Genomic DNA, 18,886 nt, shown 5'->3' with positions numbered 1-18,886 from the left:
TTTTAGAGAAGCCACAAATTGTGTGTGGACAGCAGTCAAGAGAAAAGTATCATTACTTAAAATTAATCACTTAGAAGCAGAGAAAATAGCAAAACAGTCATTTTGCTATTAAAATTAAAAAAAAAAAAAAAAAATTAAAAAAAAAAAGCTAGGATGGACATGATTTAGATAGAATGAAGAAATTCATAGTGCCTTAGACAAATGTTAGATGTCATGATACTGAAGACCTGAGAAATTACAGATTAATCTGAAAGAAAACTGTTGAACAGGAAGCTAGTAATAAGTTTTAAAAGAGGTAAACCGTGAGAAGACATATCGGTACACAATAAATAACGGAAAAAACTCACGTAGAAAGATTATTTATTAGTATAATTTTCGCCTGTGTGTCACAGGCATCTTCAGTACATTAAGCTCAAAATTAAACACTAACTGACAATTCCAAAAAGCGCCACCTAAGTAGCTGGTGTAAGATAACTAAAAAGGTCAATAACTTTCCTAAAAAAAAAAATTAATACAATAAAAAGTTAGGAAAGATTAGCTGATTTGTAAAGTACTATCTCCCATAAAGGGGACAGACGTAAGCCGTCGGATCTGTTTAAGTTAGGAGAATGAAGTAGAGTTTCACATGTTTCTTTATAAAAGCGTTCCATGAGAAACTGACTTTTGTGAAGAACTCGTCTTTCTCCAATGAACTCTGTGTCTAGTGAAGATGGCATGTTCAGAAAGTCCAGACTTTTCAGGTTTAAAGTATTCAATATAAGATTGGTGTTCTTCTAGCTGAATAGAGGCAGATCTTCCCGTTTGTCCGAAATAAGATAATCCACAAGAGCACGAAATCTGGTAGACACCTGGATGATTAAGATGTGGAAGCTTGTCCTTAGGAGAAGTGAGAAAGGTAGAGATTTTTCTAAACGGTCGAAAGGCAACAAAAATATTCAGTGGTTTTAAAACTTTTGCTATACGTTCACTGATGCCTTGTACATAAGGGATAGTAATGAATATTTTATCAAATTTTCTCTCCTCTTCAACTAGAAGAACTGATACTTATATAAAAAATACTTTGGATTTCAAAAATAAAATTTCAGATCTTCATTTGGACGTTTCTGATATCATGATCAGTTTAGATGTTGTTTCTTTATTTACAAATGTGCCTCTTTCGGAAAGTATTGAATTACTACAGAAATTTCCTTCGGACATTGTAAACGTATTTGATTTTGTAATAAATTCTTATTTTTCCTTTAAAAATAAGTTGTATCAACAAATTGAAGGAACAGCAATGGGTAATCCTCTTTCTCCTGCTATCTCCAATTTCTTTATGGAACATTTTGAACAACGTATCTTTGACAATATTTCTCCCAGACCTACGCATTGGTTCAGATATGTCGATGACATTTTTGCTGTATGGAATGGCTCTTCTGATGAACTTCAACAATTTCTCACTAAGTTAAACGCATTTCATCCTAGGATCAAGTTTACCCTAGAAGTAGAATCAAATAAGCAGTTAGCCTTTTTAGTTCTTCTAATTCTTCGCCAACCAGATGGTAACCTACATTTCTCAGTTTATAGAAAGAAGACTCATACAGGCCATTATATCCATGCGGAATCTCATCACCATCCCAGTCAAAAGGCAGGAACTATTAAAACACTGGTTCATCGGGCCCACTCCTTTTGTTCTACAGACGAGCTTTTACAGAAAGAACTACAATACATAGCTTCTTCCTTTCTATCTAATGGTTATAAGAATTGCTTCATTAAAAGAACTTGGAGTAGTTTTAATGTCTTCCTCTTCAAACACAGAGGAAATAACGCGCATTACTATCCCTTATGTACAAGGCATCAGTGAACGTATAGCAAAAGTTTTAAAACCACTGAATATTTTTGTTGCCTTTCGACCGTTTAGAAAAATCTCCACCTTTCTCACTTCTCCTAAGGACAAGCTTCCACATCTTAATCATCCAGATGTCTACCAGATTCCGTGCACTTGTGGATTATCTTATTTCGGACAAACGGGAAGATCTGACTCTATTCGGCTAGAAGAACACCAATCTTATATTGAATACTTTAAACCTGAAAAGTCTGGACTTTCTGAACATGACATCTTCACTAGACACAGAGTTCATCGGAGAAAGACAAGAGTTCTTCACAAAAGTCAGTTTCTCATGGAATGCCTTTATAAAGAAACATGTGAAACTCTACTTCATTCTCCTAACTTAAACAGATCCGACGGCTTACGTCTATCCCCTTTATGGGAGATAGTACTTTACAAATCAGCTAATCTTTCCTAACTTTTTATTGTATTAATTTTTTTTTTTTTTTTTTTTTTTTTTTTTTTTTTTTTTTTTTTAGGAAAGTTATTGACCTTTTTAGTTATCTTACACCAGCTGTTTAGGTGGCGCTTTTTGGAATTGTCAGTTAGTGTTTAATTTTGAGCTTAATGTACTGAAGATGCCTGTGACACACAGGCGAAAATTATACTAATAAATAATCTTTCTACGTGAGTTTTTTCCGTTATTTATTGTGTAGCGATAGGAAGCTAGTAATTATACAAACTTAATCATGGCATTGTCCATATTTCCACTCCGAGAATTCTGATTCATTTATAATGCACATCCAACTCTGTTATTTTGATAATTTAGCCAGCCAGTTGTACTTTTCACGGAAGTTATTTTTTGATTAAAACAGTCCAATCATTAATATCAGCCATTCCTGTTGCAGAATCTAAATACCATTACAAACAAAAATATTTTTTGACCACTCTCTCTTGTTAATGCTTCACTCATTTTCTCATTTGTTTTTAATGTCAGGAAAATATTGTTTTGTATCATAATGTTCGTAAAGAGGACAGTAAAAAAAAAATTAAGATCTTGTTGATTTAGAATATAGCCTATAATTCTTATAATAAAATTTGGTTGGCCTATACCAACTAAACACATGTTACCTTTATTGGCTTTCGCATTGAACATGGGTGGTAGTGTAATTAATAGAAAAGATTATCCACAGAAGATGAATATTGGTATCTGATACCAATACTTAAATGTCAACTACAATTTCATAAAAAAAAAAAAAAAAAAAAAAAAAAAAAAAAAACTGCAAAATAACTGAATGAAGTTACTTTTTGGCCTTCTGAAGTTATGATAAAATTAATATCACATTATTCTAGATTGCTCAGAAATCTATGGATTCTTTGAAATCCACAAACACACCATACTATACCATGGAAAGTGGCTGTGAAAGGAATGGGCAGCCCATATCACTTACCCGAGAAATTAGCAGCAACACTTAAGGAGTTAACAGATCTTTATGTATTCCTGAAGATAACCTTTAATGTAGAGGTTGAAATGTAGACTGTAATTTTAGCTTGGTTAATATTATTTATCTCAAAAAAGGTAGATGACTTCACAAATTTAATATAATCCATTCCACAGCAGGATGGAGGCAAGTTATTACTAAAACGAAAAGACAGTGATGGGATTCTGTTTCACTTTACTTAGCTAATATCTAAATGTTTCACTATGAAGAAAGATTATTTCCAAACATATTTTACCAACCTTGTTCAAATCTTCAAATCAAGTCATCAAAATGACTGTGGGAAAAGAAACAGCATAAAAAGATGATTAGGTATTCATTTAATTTTGAGTTTATCCTTGGTGGGATTTAGCAGCAGCAGAGATAGTGATTTGGATGCCATGGATGCCAATAGTGTGTTGGAAGATGGATAAAATGTTAAAAACACAGATTTCAGCTTTGGGTAGTTTAACGAACAGAGATGGTTGGTCTGATGGCGATGATTTTATTTGTGAATTTCAATTGAAAGAATGTGAACAATATATTACAGGGCAAGATGAAGTACAAGGAGAGAAATAATGGCTATAAGAATATTGGCAATATACCGGTTTTTCTGTATACAAATGTGAGAAGCATTAGGAATAAAGGGAATGAGTTTGTGGCACTGATTGAGTCAGTCTCACCAAGGGTAGTCAGTATCGTTGAAATTTAGTTAAGTGAGAACGATGCTTTAACAGGGATAGAAATCAAAGGGTACAGTGTATTTTGGCAAGATAGGGAAGGTAAATGTGGTAGTAGTGCAGTGTTACTCACGCTAAGAGATGAATTGTGAGCTTTCAGAGTAGACAATCTCAGAAAAAACACTAATGGCTTTGAGAATATATATGGTGTTAGATCGATGTTTATAAGAAAAGATATTTAGTGGAATGGTGCTATAGACCAAGTAATATAGATGACGACGAGCAAAAAAGGTTCAGGTAAATTAGTCTGGTAAGTGCAAACTGAGTAATCATTATGGAGGAGTTTCAACAATATAAACTGGCAGAGAAGGCAGTATGCACTACTAAGAGAAGGGACGTTTTGGATTTCTTGATGGACAACTGCCTTGGGCAAAAGATGGTGGAGAGAACACGAACACCAAGAGTTTTGGATTTGGCCATACATCAGAGGATGTGACTGTGACTGAAATGACATACTTGCCCCCTGTTGGTGAGAGTGACCATGTAATCCTGATTTGGAGGACGAACAGAATAGAGGAATCAAGATAGAAGGAAGTTATGTGGAATTATAAAGAAGGCAACTATCATAGACTCAAAAACTAGCAGTACAATGGATGAAAGAATTTAAAGGAAAAAGGGTCATTAGCGCATGGGATATATTTAAGAAAAAATTGTTGACAGCAGTGACAGATTGTATACCTCAAGTGAGGAAGATAAAGAAATTTGGAGTCAAATGGATGACAAAAGGAATAAAAGAGGAAATTGCAGAAGAAAATGAGATTATGGAAGGCATATAAAAAGAGGTGGGGAAACAGTTGCATGAGGAATATAAGGCTCAGTCTAGGAAGGTGACTAGTATTGTTAGAAGAGAAAAGTTAGAATATGAGAAGTGACTGGCAATCCAAGGAGAATACCAAGTAGCTTTTTTGCTATGTGGCAAGTAGGAGGAAAAATGATAGCAAACAGATTATCTTGCTGGGTGGAGATGATAATTAGGCAACCAAAGCAGATGACATAATTCAGCTATTTAATGATCACTTTATTAGAATGTTCCAGACTGATACTACAGGCATTTTTTCCAGAAGGATGATGAGTGGTGAAATGTTAGACCTGTGTCTAAATGTTAGGATGTGTTCTGAATACCAGGTATGCTAAATGTCAATAAGGCAGGGGACGAGATGGAATATCACTATGTGTTTTAAGGGGATGTGTTATGAAACAGAGACTGTGCATTAACTTGGCTGTTTTGTTTTGCAATGAGGCAGGCTCCTGGAGAGTGGAAGGAGAGTAAGATTATTGCATAAGGGTAGTGGTAGAATGGAGGTATCAAACTTGTTTGCATTTCTTTTATAGTTCTTAAGATTTCGGAGAAATTGGTAAGAACTCAAACAGAATTGAGCAGATGAGGGTAATATTATTTATGGAGGCCAGCAAGGGTATGTTAAAGGATGATCTTGTTTAAGTAATCTGATTACCTTTTACAATAGAGTAATAAGAGCAGTGGATGAAGATAAGACATACACCATCATTTTTTTGAATTTTTCCAAGGCATTTGACATGGTGCCACATGACAAGTTGATTTTAAAGCTACATCATAAGGTTCTGAATATCACATTAGTAGATTGGTGATTGGCTGGCTGATAGATATCAGAGAGTTGTATGTGAGAGAGTAGTATCAGGGAAGAGGAACGTTACAAGTGGAGTTATAAAGGATTCAATCCTGGGACCATGCAGTTCAATCTTTATGTCAATGATATTGTCGCAGGACTACAGGCGATGTGAAACTTGGAAAGGTTATTAGTAAAAGTGCTGATGTTTTGGCTCTTCAAGAGGATTTGAATAAGCTGGAAGAATGGTCAAATGAATGAGAATGAAAAAGTCCAATCAGATGGGATACTTCATACTTACCTTGGAGTTATACCGAAAGAAGTGGAGGCAGCAAGAGATTGTAAAATCTCGCACGATAAGTTATTTTTTATTTATTCGTATGGCATGAATAACAAAACATGCAGTACAATACACTGTCATTTTAAAAACATATAAAATTAAAAGTCATTTTAAAAACCAATAAAATTAAAAGGTTGTATCCATATCGTTCAAATAATTTATAGCTTTGGGAGTAGCACTTAAAAAGTCCAATTGGTCTCCTGAATATGCTTGGGTCACAATATGGTCCACAGTTCTTTGAGCTTCACAATCACAATGTGAGGATGGTCGTTTATCCCATTTAAAAAGCATGGCCACACATACACCTTGAACAGTTTATTCTGTTAAGCTGAGTCCAGGATTTTTGTGGGCGGTGTGAGCAAGCATCAAAACTTTCTTGTAATTTGTTGAGAGAAAATTTTGTGATATCATCTGTCTGGCTCTCTCACTATTCTTACCACTTTTGCTTCAGGTCAAAGTTAGATTGTAGTAGTAGTTGGGCTGATTGTAGTGGTGGATGTCTTGATCTCAATCGTCGTACGCTTAAGTCTGGGAGATCTAAGTGTATTGGTAGAGCTGTGTTCTCCAAGATTTTCTTATACTCCTGTAAGAGAGAGCTTTAGTCCTGCAAAGACTTGGTGGAACAATGTTGTTAAGAGCTGGACCCAAGTGCATGTGGGCATTGATTTAATTGCCAGAAATCAGTCTCATTGTATTGTTTAGTTGGTTATCAGCAAGTTTAACATGTGTGCTATTTAGCCACACTGGTGAGCAATATTCAGCAACAGAGAAAACTAGACCAAGAGCTGTAATCCGTAGATTACAGATCCATAGATTGGCTGTTGCTCCCCCCATGTCGTGCCTGTTAGTTTTTGTATTATGCTGTTATGGGTTCTTAACTTAGCAGAAACGTCTGTTAGGTGTTGCTTGTGAGAGCGTGCAATTCAGGGTCATGCCCAAGTACTTTGGAAACTTACCGTGTCACAGTAAACATCCTTCAAGGCAGATATGCAAAGTGACATCTGCCATGCGATTATTAAGGTGAAATCTTGATACTTCTGTTTTGTGTGGATTGAGCTGGAGTCTTCATTTTTTGTAATATTCACTTATTGTGTTTCAGATCTTTTGTAAGTACCTCTTCACCCTGACTCATGTTTTTGTGTCGAATGGCAATTACAGTGTCATCAGCATAACAGAACTTGTGTGAGATGGTAGCGTGCAAGTAATACGTGTATAAAGTAAGGGTGCCAATACCTGCCCTTGTGGAAGACCATTATTAAGCTTTCGTTGTCAGGACATTTTATTTTCTAATAGAACTTGAAAGAAATGTTCTGTGAGCATGGAGGAAATTAAGTGCGCAGTCTGTTTACATGGAACAATGCTAAGAAATGTGTATATAAGACCTTCATGCCATACTGTATCATAGGCTGCTGTTAGGTCTCAGAAGACAGCTGATGTTTTTTCTTGCTTCTGGAATCCAACTTCTATAAATGATGTTAAAGTGAGCACTTGATCACAGCAACCACGTTTTTCTCTAAAATCAGTTTATTCAATCGGGATATGCTGCATGACGGGTATGGACAATCTGTTGTACAGAAGGCATTCTAACATTTTATAGGTGCAACTCAATAAAGCAATAAATCTGTAACTTTTTGCCTCCTTGGGTGATTTTCCAGGTTTAAGAATAGCAACTATTTTTGACTTCTTAAACTGGCTAGGTAGTTGGCTAGTCAATAATATATTAGAAAAGAATTCAGAGAGCCATTTTATAGTATTTGGTCCACTATTAATGAGAAATTCAGGATGGACACTGTCGAAGCCTGGGGCCTTGCCTGCAATGATATCTTTTATGACGGCTTTTACTTCATCTATAGTGAAGATCGAGGTATATTGTGAGAAAGAAGGGGCATTTGTTTTTAAAGCTCTAAGTTCTTTCTTAACTTTCTTGGTATTTTCATGGTCCCTAGGTGCCCTTGACATAGTAACGATTTGATCAGTTATTTTCTCAGGAAAGACAGTTATTCTTTTTCTTTTAGGTAGATTAGTTGTGGATAGTTGTTGGAGAAGATTCCAAGCTTTTCTACTTGATCGTTTGAAGTCAAGGTTTTCAACCGTATCAATCCATTTTGTTTTTCGAGATGGGTTCAGACTATGTAGCAATTCATCTGCTATTTCAGGATCTTCTTTTGAGGAACTCTCTATAGAGATTTTCACTCTTTTCATTCCATCTGGAGACCTAATCTTTTCTGTAACCTCTAGGGATATCTTTTTTCGCAGTTGATGTGATCGCTCCTACAAATCTCTTGTACTCCACAACTCTAGCAGGTATCCAATAAACACATTTATCCAATTCATTTGAAAAATTTCTCCAATTTTCTTTTTTAAAATTCCAACATGGTCATGGAAAGGATCTTGTTATGGGTAGTGTCATACCAATTTCTAGTAACACCAGTCAATGTTGACTGTGTGGGAAGTTAGAAAGTACATATTGTCTTGCTGGTAATAGTTTCCCTTCTGTTTTTAATGAAACAAAACGTAAGTCCGGATTAGACTCCATTTGCCATGCTGCTGATCTAAAGGTATTTCTATCCTTGGCATCAAATACAAGGTGTATATTATTTATTTCTGCCCATTGAACGAGGGCAGTACTGCAGTCGTTGTTATCACGGTACTTCCATTCTCCATAATGGCTGTTAAAATCACCAATCCATACTGTTTGATGTTGATAAGTAGGTATCACATCTATAGACCATGATGTTAAAGGAGGTTTATAGACATTGTTATGTTGTGAATTTTCACTCACAAGATGGATATCGTTATCAGAACAGAAGCATTTTCTATATCATGCTTAATATATGTTGCAATGCCATAATTCCAGTGGTATGTAGCACCAATCAGGGTGTAACTAGTTATTTTTCATCTTCTATTAAGGTTGTCTTCGTTTTCAGCATGCGTTTCTTGAAGAAGCATAACATCAATGTTATTTTCTTCTTAAACTTGTAGTATTTTGCAGAGATAGTCACATTTTTCTCTGTTAATTCCCTTGATATTCAGTTGACACACCTTAAGGCTAAATCTCAGTTTTTTGTCAGCATCATCATCAATAAAATTAGAAAAATCAGTAGTCTTTGACTGCATGCCTTAGCCAGGAGAACTATGTGTTAGACTGGCTGCCAAATTGCTGTAGCTCAATTAGCATTATCCAGGGTGCGCCACGAGGAGGAGAGCTAGATTACACCCCAGTTATTTTATAATTTATCGTACTCGGTTTTACAGGGGTCTTGAATCAAGAAATTACATAAGATGTAAACTAAAGATGTAAAGCATATATAAAAATAATAGTTATAGTGTATAACAAGTATGATATTAATATTACCTGTAAAACAACTGTACTTAACACAAAGGAAAAGAATTATTCTTTGTTAAAGTAATGAGTCAGCAGAAAAGTTGACTAGATTAGTGAAGAACAAAGGGAAAGCCTTCTAGGAAAAAGTTGTTGCAAGGACTTGCGAAGGTTAAAATTCATCAAGAACAAAGACTTCGGAAAAAGTGCATGATAGTGACACCAACAAGCCTGAGGATAAGTGCGAAATATGCAGAGGTAAAGACAAAGAACAGAAAAGGATATTTAAGTGACCTGGTGAGGTCACTTAAATATCCTTTTCTGTTCCCTGGGAGTTCTCGAGTGTTCCGAGAGTTGAGAAGTTCCGAAGTTGTCATGCTCTCAACAACCACCGTAACCTGTGGTCGGAAACCGATGGAATGGTCTCGCAGATGATGTCGGGTCCTACCAGGAATTTTTCCGATAGAAAAGCTTTCAGTTGTTGACTAGTTGTCGGAATTCACACAGAGCCGACATTAAGGATGAAATACATTGCCATGACGTCCTAGTGAGAACAAGAAACATCCTAATCACGACAGAAGAATGAGCTATCCTAATGGAACTTTCACTGAATACAATAGACTGTGAAGGAAGAACTGTGAGTAGCTGTAATAAGTTGATACTCTTGTACTATGGATATATGCAACTGTGAGAAGGTATGAAATAAGTTATCTTAATTGTGTATAATACTGTGTTGTATAATAGCATTGTGTATAGTATTATATTGTATTGTGTAATAATGTATAATAATCAAGTTTTAGGCAGGCTAGGAAAAGTAGTCATAGCAAATTATTTGTTTCAAATGTACAATGCATTTCTTGGTTAGAAGAAATGACTTGTAAACAACATGCTGATCTGATTCTTGTCAATGCACTATCTCAAAAAAAAATTACAAACCTGTGTGCTAGTAGGGAACCGCCATGACTAACCTAAATGTTGAATAAGATAATAAGAAAATTCTGTTAAAGTTACAAGTCCCTGCATTGCTGTTATTCCACATTTCAATCCCTCACTCTTGGAAACTCAGTCTGGCTGGTGCATTTGAAAAACAAATAAATTTGTCAGACCGAAGAATATAAGGGACTGAATAAGTTGTAAACATGTGGCTGGTGGCAATTAGAATTAAAGCCGGTCTTATGTATGATAAAGATTAAGGCAAGGCGAAAAATGGGGGAACGTCAATTCAGCGTAAGTGAAATAGAAACATAAAGGAAAAACTTTAGCTTTGTAATGTACATACTATATAAAAATAGATAAAAGAAAAACATTAAATTAAGGGGATAAAAATCCCTTATTATTTTACAGACAGTATGCGAAACTCTAAGATTGAAAACTAAGTGTAAGTGACCGCCTGGTAGTACAACACCAAGGCCTTGGTGTTGTACTACCAGGTGATCACTTACGCTTGGATTCGCCGATAGTTCTTCAGCATGAAACTCTTAGATCGTAGTTTTCGATCTTAGAGTTTCACATACCAGCTGTAAAATAATAAGGGATTTTTATCCCCTTAATTTAATTAACTTCGCCAGAAAAATTAGCCATTTGGCTTTTCATCTTAGTTATAATATAATATATGGGCACACTTTTCTGGCATTCATATAGTAAAGGTATGCAAGTTCTTTTCACTTAAACTTTGATATCATCCAGGTCTAGCTACTCACTGATGAGACCACAAAAAAGGTTGAAACCATCTACTAGGAGCTGTTTGTTTTTACATTATGAGAAAATATCAAGGATAGTGAGTGAGCTTGCTCCACCTTTTCTTCAAGTTGCCTTGGTGTTGTACTACCAGGCGGTCACTTACACTTGGATTCGCTGATAGTTCTTCGGCATGAAACTCTTAGATCGTAGTTTTCGATCTTAGAGTTTCGCATACTAGCTGTAAAATATTAAGGGATTTTTATCCCCTTAATTTAATTAACTTCGCCAGAAAAAATAGCTGTTTGGCTTTTCATCCTAAAAGAAACACAATTCTTACTCAATTATGGTCAGAGTCACCATAAGTTTGCATAAGAAGACTAAGATGTTAATTTAAAACTCAACAAGTTTTATTAAAATATCAATTTAAATTCACATAATAAAAACATAAAACAGATAAGAAGGCAGAAAAAACAAAACAAAGTATATGCCATAAAGATGTTTAGAAAGTAAGTAAAATCTAACTGCAAGAATAAAATTTCCAGTGATACTAAATGATACAAAAATATCAGGTTGAATAACAGCAAAGAGGCTTAATAATTGCAGGATACAGTGATTAATACAGCTCCAAAATTAAAACTAATATTATATAATTATTTAAAATTAATTATACTATTATAATTATATAGTTAACACATATGCCATTAATTAAACAAACCTATAACAGCGGGAAAGAGAAACATCTCCCCTTTCCGACTCTGTTATAGGTTGGCAATCGATCAAACAATTCAAATTCATGCTACACTTAAAGTTCCACAAATGATTTTTATCTTCTGTAATAAATAACTTCTCCAGCCTTCTGATACCAAATGCATTCAGACCACCCTTTGTAAATCCATTCTTCCTTCAAACTCACTCTTCACTCACAAAAAAAAAAAAAAAAAATCCGTTAAATCTTTTATTCCCTATACTGTGTATAGGGAATAAAATATTGGATATAGTATTAGAGACTGAGGGGACAATTCAGTCACCACTAGTAACCAATGAGAGATAGCTCGCCCATGACTATAACTAATTATAAATGACCTCCAGTGAAGACAGGTAGACAGAAAAGTGCTGCCATCTTGTGGTCCCTAAGCACAATTTATGAGTGCACTATGGTTCTACAGTTGATTTTCTTGAGTCTACAGGATAAAAAAATCAAGTTTTGAAAAAATTCACTTGCCTGTGTCTAAGATCAACTAACTCAGGAACTGGTCAAAGAAGGGGTTACAAAAAAGTTCCTTAAAAGTTAACTTGAAAATATTTTAGATATAGCTTCTTCTTCCCATGGAATGCATCATTTTCACAAACTCCATCCTTTTCTAAACAGGTTTATCCATTAAATGTTTAATTGGGCATGCATATATACAGGGTGTTCGGGATAAATTTGACATATTTATAATTAATTATATTTTTCCGTAAGTTACATGTATTAACACACACTTCTCTTCATTTAAAAGTTTGGACCCTTCTTCATTCACATACAAGATGTCAGAAAGGATGGATAGCTGGAACCCACCTGAATCATGGAAGAGAATAACTTGTATCATGATGATTCGTGCCCGCCATCAAAATAAGGATATTACGACTGCTGCCCAATGCTCCCTGAATACAGTAAAAACAATCAGGCATGAACTAGAGACTTGCAATGGTGACTACGAGGATGTAGCAAGAAGAAAGATCCCTAGCAGACGATCTGATTGCGTTCGTACAGCAGAATTCCTCGCAAATCTGCAGGAACAGGTGTTGAAGAACCCTGGCATTGGAATTCGGGCTTTGTTCGTGGAGTTGCTAACTGTAGTCAAGCCCTGGATAACAAGGGTAGGCAATGGTAGGCCGTATGTATGGCAGCAGGATTCGGCCCCTTGCCACACCTCTGGGAAAAGTCAAAAATGGTTGTCTGAAAATTTCTACGACTTCACCAGTCCAAATGTTTGGCCTCCAAACTCCCCAGACCTTAACCCCATGAATTATTTTGTATGGGGCGCAGTTGAAAAAGACACCAATCGCACTTCCAGTAATACAAAAGTCCAGTTAATGGATAAAATTAAAACAGTTTTTGCGGCCCTTCCCAGGGAGACTGTAGCATCAGCTTGTTCGAGGTTCCGAAGCAGAATTGAAGCTGTGATCGATGCTAATGGTGGTTATTTTGAGTAAATCTTGTTGATAGTATTGTAATTAACTCTGCCTGTAATGTTTTTTTGTCAATTCATTAAATTTAATAGATACAAAGAAGATTTTCTTTTTCCTTACGAAACTGTCAAATTTATCCCGAACACCCTGTAACTGTATTAATGACGGGAATGGGCTTTATCATGGGGATGTTGACGAAGAGGGAATGATTTCGACATTGTGTTCGTTCAGTTCAGATCCATCAATGTGTGCAAAGATGTCTACATCTATAGGTACTAGAGAAGAATAGAGATCTGCAAGTATCTCTAGTAGAATAGAGATTCTACTAGAGATTATTCTAATAGAGATTCTACTAGAGATTATTCTAATAGAGATTCTACTAGAGATAATTCTCTAGTAGAATAGAGATCTGCAAGTTGTCCAACACAGTTGGACAACTTTCCCTTTGTTCTTCACTAATGTAGTCAACTTTTCTGTTGACTCATTACTTTAACAAAGAATAATTCTTTTCCTTTGTGTTAAGTACAGTTGTTTTACAGGTAATATTAATATCATACTTGTTATACACTATAACTATTATTTTTATATATGCTTTACATCTTTAGTTTACATCTTATGTAATTTCTTGATTCAAGACCCCTGTAAAACCGAGTACGATAAATTATAAAATAACTGGGGTGTAATCTAGCTCTCCTCCTCGTGGCGCACCCTGGATAATGCTAATTGAGCTACAGCAATTTGGCAGCCAGTCTAACACATAGTTCTCCTGGCTAAGGCATGCAGTCAAAGACTACTGATTTTTCTAATTTTATTGATGATGATGCTGACAAAAAACTGAGATTTAGCCTTAAGGTGTGTCAACTGAATATCAAGGGAATTAACAGAGAAAAATGTGACTATCTCTGCAAAATACTACAAGTTTAAGAAGAAAATAACATTGATGTTATGCTTCTTCAAGAAACGCATGCTGAAAACGAAGACAACCTTAATAGAAGATGAAAAATAACTAGTTACACCCTGATTGGTGCTACATACCACTGGAATTATGGCATTGCAACATATATTAAGCATGATATAGAAAATGCTTCTGTTCTGATAACGATATCCATCTTGTGAGTGAAAATTCACAACATAACAATGTCTATAAACCTCCTTTAACATCATGGTCTATAGATGTGATACCTACTTATCAACATCAAACAGTATGGATTGGTGATTTTAACAGCCATTATGGAGAATGGAAGTACCGTGATAACAACGACTGCAGTACTGCCCTGGTTCAATGGGCAGTACTGATTCTAACATTTTATAGGTGCAACTCAATAAAGCAATAAATCTGTAACCCTCGTTCAGTGGGCAGTACTGATTCTAATATTTTATAGGTGCAACTCAATAAAGCAATAAATCTGTAACTTTTTGCCTCCTTGGGTGATTTTCCAGGTTTAAGAATAGCAACTATTTTTGACTTCTTAAACTGGCTAGGTAGTTGGCTAGTCAATAATATATTAGAAAAGAATTCAGAGAGCCATTTTATAGTATTTGGTCCACTATTAATGAGAAATTCAGGATGGACACTGTTGAAGCCTGGGGCCTTGCCTGCAATGATATCTTTTATGACGGCTTTTACTTCATCTATAGTGAAGATTGAGACATATTGTGATTACACCTTGTATTTGATGCCAAGGATAGAAATACCTTTAGATCAGCAGCATGGCAAATGGAGTCTAATCCGGACTCACGTTTTGTTTCATTAAAAACAGAAGGGAAACTATTACCAGCAAGACAATATGTACTTTCTAACTTCCCACACAGTCAACATTGACCGGTGTTACTAGAAATTGGTGTAACACTACCCATAACAGGATCCTTTCCATGACCATGTTGGAATTTTAAAAAAGAAAATTGGAGAAATTTTGCAAAAGAATTGGATAAATGTGTTTATTGGATACCTGCTAGAGTTGCAGAGTACAAGAGATTTGTAGGAGCGATCACATCAACTGTGAAAAAATATATCCCTAGAGGTTACAGAAAAGATTAGGTCTCCAGATGGAATGAAAAGAGTGAAAATCTCTATAGAGAGTTCCTCAAAAGAAGATCCTGAAATAGTAGATGAATTACTACATAGTCTGAACTCATCTCGAAAAACAAAATGGATTGATACGGTTGAAAACCTTGACTTCAAACGATCAAGTAGAAAAGCTTGGAATCTTCTCCAACAACTATCCACAACTAATCTACCTAAAAGAAAAAGCATAACTGTCTTTCCTGAGAAAATAGCTGATCAAATCGTTACTATGTCAAGGGCACCTAGGGCCCCATGAACATACCAAGATAGGGCTTTAAAAACAAATGCCCCTTCTTTCTCACAATATGCCTCAATCTTCACTATAGATGAAGTAAAAGCCGTCATAAAAGATATCATTGCAAGCAAGGCCCCAGGCTTCGATAGTGTCCATCCTGAATTTCTCATTAATAGTGGACCAAATACTATAAAATGGTTCTCTGAATTCTTTTCTAATATATTATTGACTAGCCTAATGACTGGTAATGAGTGGTGTAAAACTAATGACTGGTATGAGGCCTAACACAGAGAGTTAGGGAAACTAAATTATAAAGGGAGGAATGGTGAGAATACGAGTGTAAGAGTGACAATGTTATATAACTGTATTAATGACGGGAATGGGCTTTATCATGGAATGTTGACGAGGAGAGAATGATTTCGACATTGTGTTCGTTCAGTTCAGATCCATCAAATGTGTGCAAAGATGTCTACATTTATAGGTACTAGAGAAGAATAGAGATCTGCAAGTTGTCCAACTGTGTCATGCAGACTGCAGACAGGAGTATACAAAAGAACATTGAGGTAGATTATTGTCTTTATACGAATGCTAGGAGTATCAGGAATAAAAGGGTACAGTTTGTTTCCTGCAATATCACTGCCTGGAGGATAAGGATATACAGGGGATGTGAGTCTGCAAGATTCAAAGTAACTAGTTGTGTGCCTCAAAAATCAGTCCTTGGTCCACTGTTATTCAATCTGTACGTTAATGATATTGAGATTGATTTGACACACACATACAGCTATTTGCTGATGATGCAAAGATAGGTAGGGGTAAGTAGGATTGCTGCTGATATGCAGTACTTGCAGAAAGATTTGGACAGGCTGGAATTGTGGGCATGTGAAAATGGCTGTCTTTCAATGTTAATAAATGTAAGGTCATGCAGTTTGGTGTGATTAGATATCCAATGTCGTATTATATTGGTAGGATTATGCTAGAAGAAACTGATCGGGGTAGGAATCTTGGAGTGTTAATAGAGAGCAAGTTGAAGTTCAAGAGTCATATAGAAAAAATTGTAAATACAGCTCAGAGAATAATGGCAATGCTGAAACAAATCTTGCCATGTAAAGATAGTCATTTTGCCTCTTTACAAGTCCTTGATAAGACCTCACTAGGACTATTGTGTGCAGGTCTTGTTTCCATAGTGATTCAACATTTGTTCTGATACAGTGGAGAGAGAGAGAGAGTGCAAAGGAGAGTGTAAGAAATGATATCAGGATTGTGGAATACTGATTATGAAGAAAGATTGAGAATTTGTAGGCTGCAGAAACTACCAAACAGGAAGGAAAGAAAAAGGGATGGGAAAGATATGATTAAGACTTACAAACTTCTGAATGGGTTATTCAGATTTTTGGTAGATGAAATTTAATATGAAGATACTATTCGCACCTGGTGCAAATAGTATCTCCTTCGATGAGTTCCTGACTTCCTGGAGGTCTCTCTTAATAATAATAATCATATATATATGTGCAGGTAATTATTCAAAACATGTACACCCTGCAGAAATGTTCACAAACATAGATAAATGAATATCCATGAAATGCTTTGTCCAATGCACTGATGCCATATCATAATGAGTAAGTCAAGGTAATGTATATAACCTATCTTCAGTATAAAAGTGTATTACTCAGCTAAGATTAAGAGAAGCAATAGTCACACAATGATAAAGTACAAAGAGAAAGGAAGGAAATTGCAGGAAATCATGGAAATGTGAAGGTAAATTAGTTCAGATGTGATACTTAGCCAATTAGAACTTTTGCGAGAAGCAAAAGTTTCCCAAAGGAAATATTCTTCCTACCTATCTTTGACTACACAGCATACGGAAGTGAACTCATTGAGAAGGTGATTTTTTTTTTTTTTTTTTTTGTTAATTTTATAAGGTATACTTTCTTCTTTCATAAAAAAATTGTATGTACTGATTTGTGCAAAGAAAACACATACCAGAGCTATCAATATTATCTTCAATCCATTTCTTTGTTCCTTGAAAGTTAAACTTCCCTCCTCCAGACAAAAGAAACAATAAATTGAACCTGAAAACATAGGAATTATAATTTCAGAAACAATATCATTTTCAACAAGTGGTGAAAAAAAAAAAAAGAATCTATTGCTGCAAAGAAATATTTTCTTAATCTACTTTCCTTATTGTTAAAGTATTTGTAAATTCTATATAGTCATTAAACTTTATTGTTATTTATGTTCAAATTCAATTATAGGACTGAATTTGACCATTCCATGCACATCAAATGAAAAGCAAATCATATTTCTAGGGCTTGCAAAAGCTACCCTCAACGGCTTGTTTCTCAGTCACATTTTTTACCACTGTGCATTTTTGTAAATGAATTAATGAAACAACTTCTTATGATTAACAACAGCAACACTATTCATAATATTATTAGTAGCAGTAATAATATTTGCAACATGTACGTTTTTTCATTTATAAGACAACATCGTTACCACTTGATGTCGTTAACTTCTTATTACCAATGATGGCATCATCACTGACCAACAGATGATTGGTTGGTTGGTTGGGTTATTTGCACAAGAACAGCAAAGGTCATAGTGTGCCAGAGCAAACGTGACACAAGGTCAAAGGTTACAGCAATAAATAAATAGTCAAAGATAAATTGGTAAATAATATGTATGTAAAAAATTAAGTTAAGAATGCAGTACTACATATAAATAAAATTACAGTCAAATGTGTTTGTGCAAATTGATTCTTTGTAAAATACTGAAAACATCTTGCAATCTGTCTGAGTATATATGGCTTGGCTAGAAAGGTAAAAATTTCATTCCTCTCTTGTGAAAAGTGCTGGCACTCCACCAGAATATAACAAAATATAAGATGCATTTTTCACACACAGGTGGGTCATCAGCCCTTAGTAAATATGAATATGTAAGATAACTGATCTACACGGAGCCTACTAAGAACAACTTTCTTTCTTTTGTTCCCACACTGACTAGACTGCCAGTGTTTAATTTAAGGCTTAATCTCGTGCAATTTGTTTGTCAGTGCTTCCTGTTTGGAGTGCTGTCATTGAGCAATTAACATTTATAACCTGCGTGTAGTCAGTATAAGGGACCATTATACAGTACATTGAGAAAGTATGAGTTGATCCAGCAGCTGCAGTCCCATTTCCCTTAATTCCAATGTCGCTGGGAATCCAGTACAACCGAACATCAAAATTAAGGGTTTTCATTTTGTACAACAAGTATAATACCTCACACAGCACTGGATGTGGATTATACATAGGAGAGGAGATAGTCTAAAAGTGCTCAGTCTGTATAAAGTACACATTTTTGGTAGCGGTTTTCTTTTATATGCATAAGCTGTTTGGCATGCAACTCTGCTGTATAATGATAATTACTACAATCAGGTGGACCTAGTTGGAGATAGTAATGTCAGGAAACACAGCAGCACAGAC

General features: G+C 35.3%; 1 protein-coding gene across 1 annotated transcript in view; it reads right to left on the bottom strand.

The window, feature by feature from the left end:
- LOC150098243 (BOS complex subunit ncln) overlaps positions 1 to 18,886 on the bottom strand; it is a 351,007-nt gene that overhangs the window by 133,224 nt on the left and 198,897 nt on the right. The window contains exon 7 of the mRNA XM_090406188.1: positions 17,406 to 17,494. Within this exon, the coding sequence (XP_090262314.1) occupies positions 17,406 to 17,494 (89 nt within the window). The remainder of the gene's footprint in view (positions 1 to 17,405; positions 17,495 to 18,886) is intronic.

The sequence above is a fragment of the Typopeltis vanoorti genome, chromosome 16 (genome assembly GCF_054136105.1).
Source record: "Typopeltis vanoorti isolate ZY-2024b chromosome 16, IOZ_Tvanoo_1.0, whole genome shotgun sequence".
In the NCBI taxonomy this organism is placed as follows: Eukaryota; Metazoa; Arthropoda; class Arachnida; order Uropygi; family Thelyphonidae; genus Typopeltis; species Typopeltis vanoorti.
The sequence above is the reverse complement of the archived record's forward strand: the minus strand, read 5'-3'. Positions and strand labels throughout refer to the sequence as shown.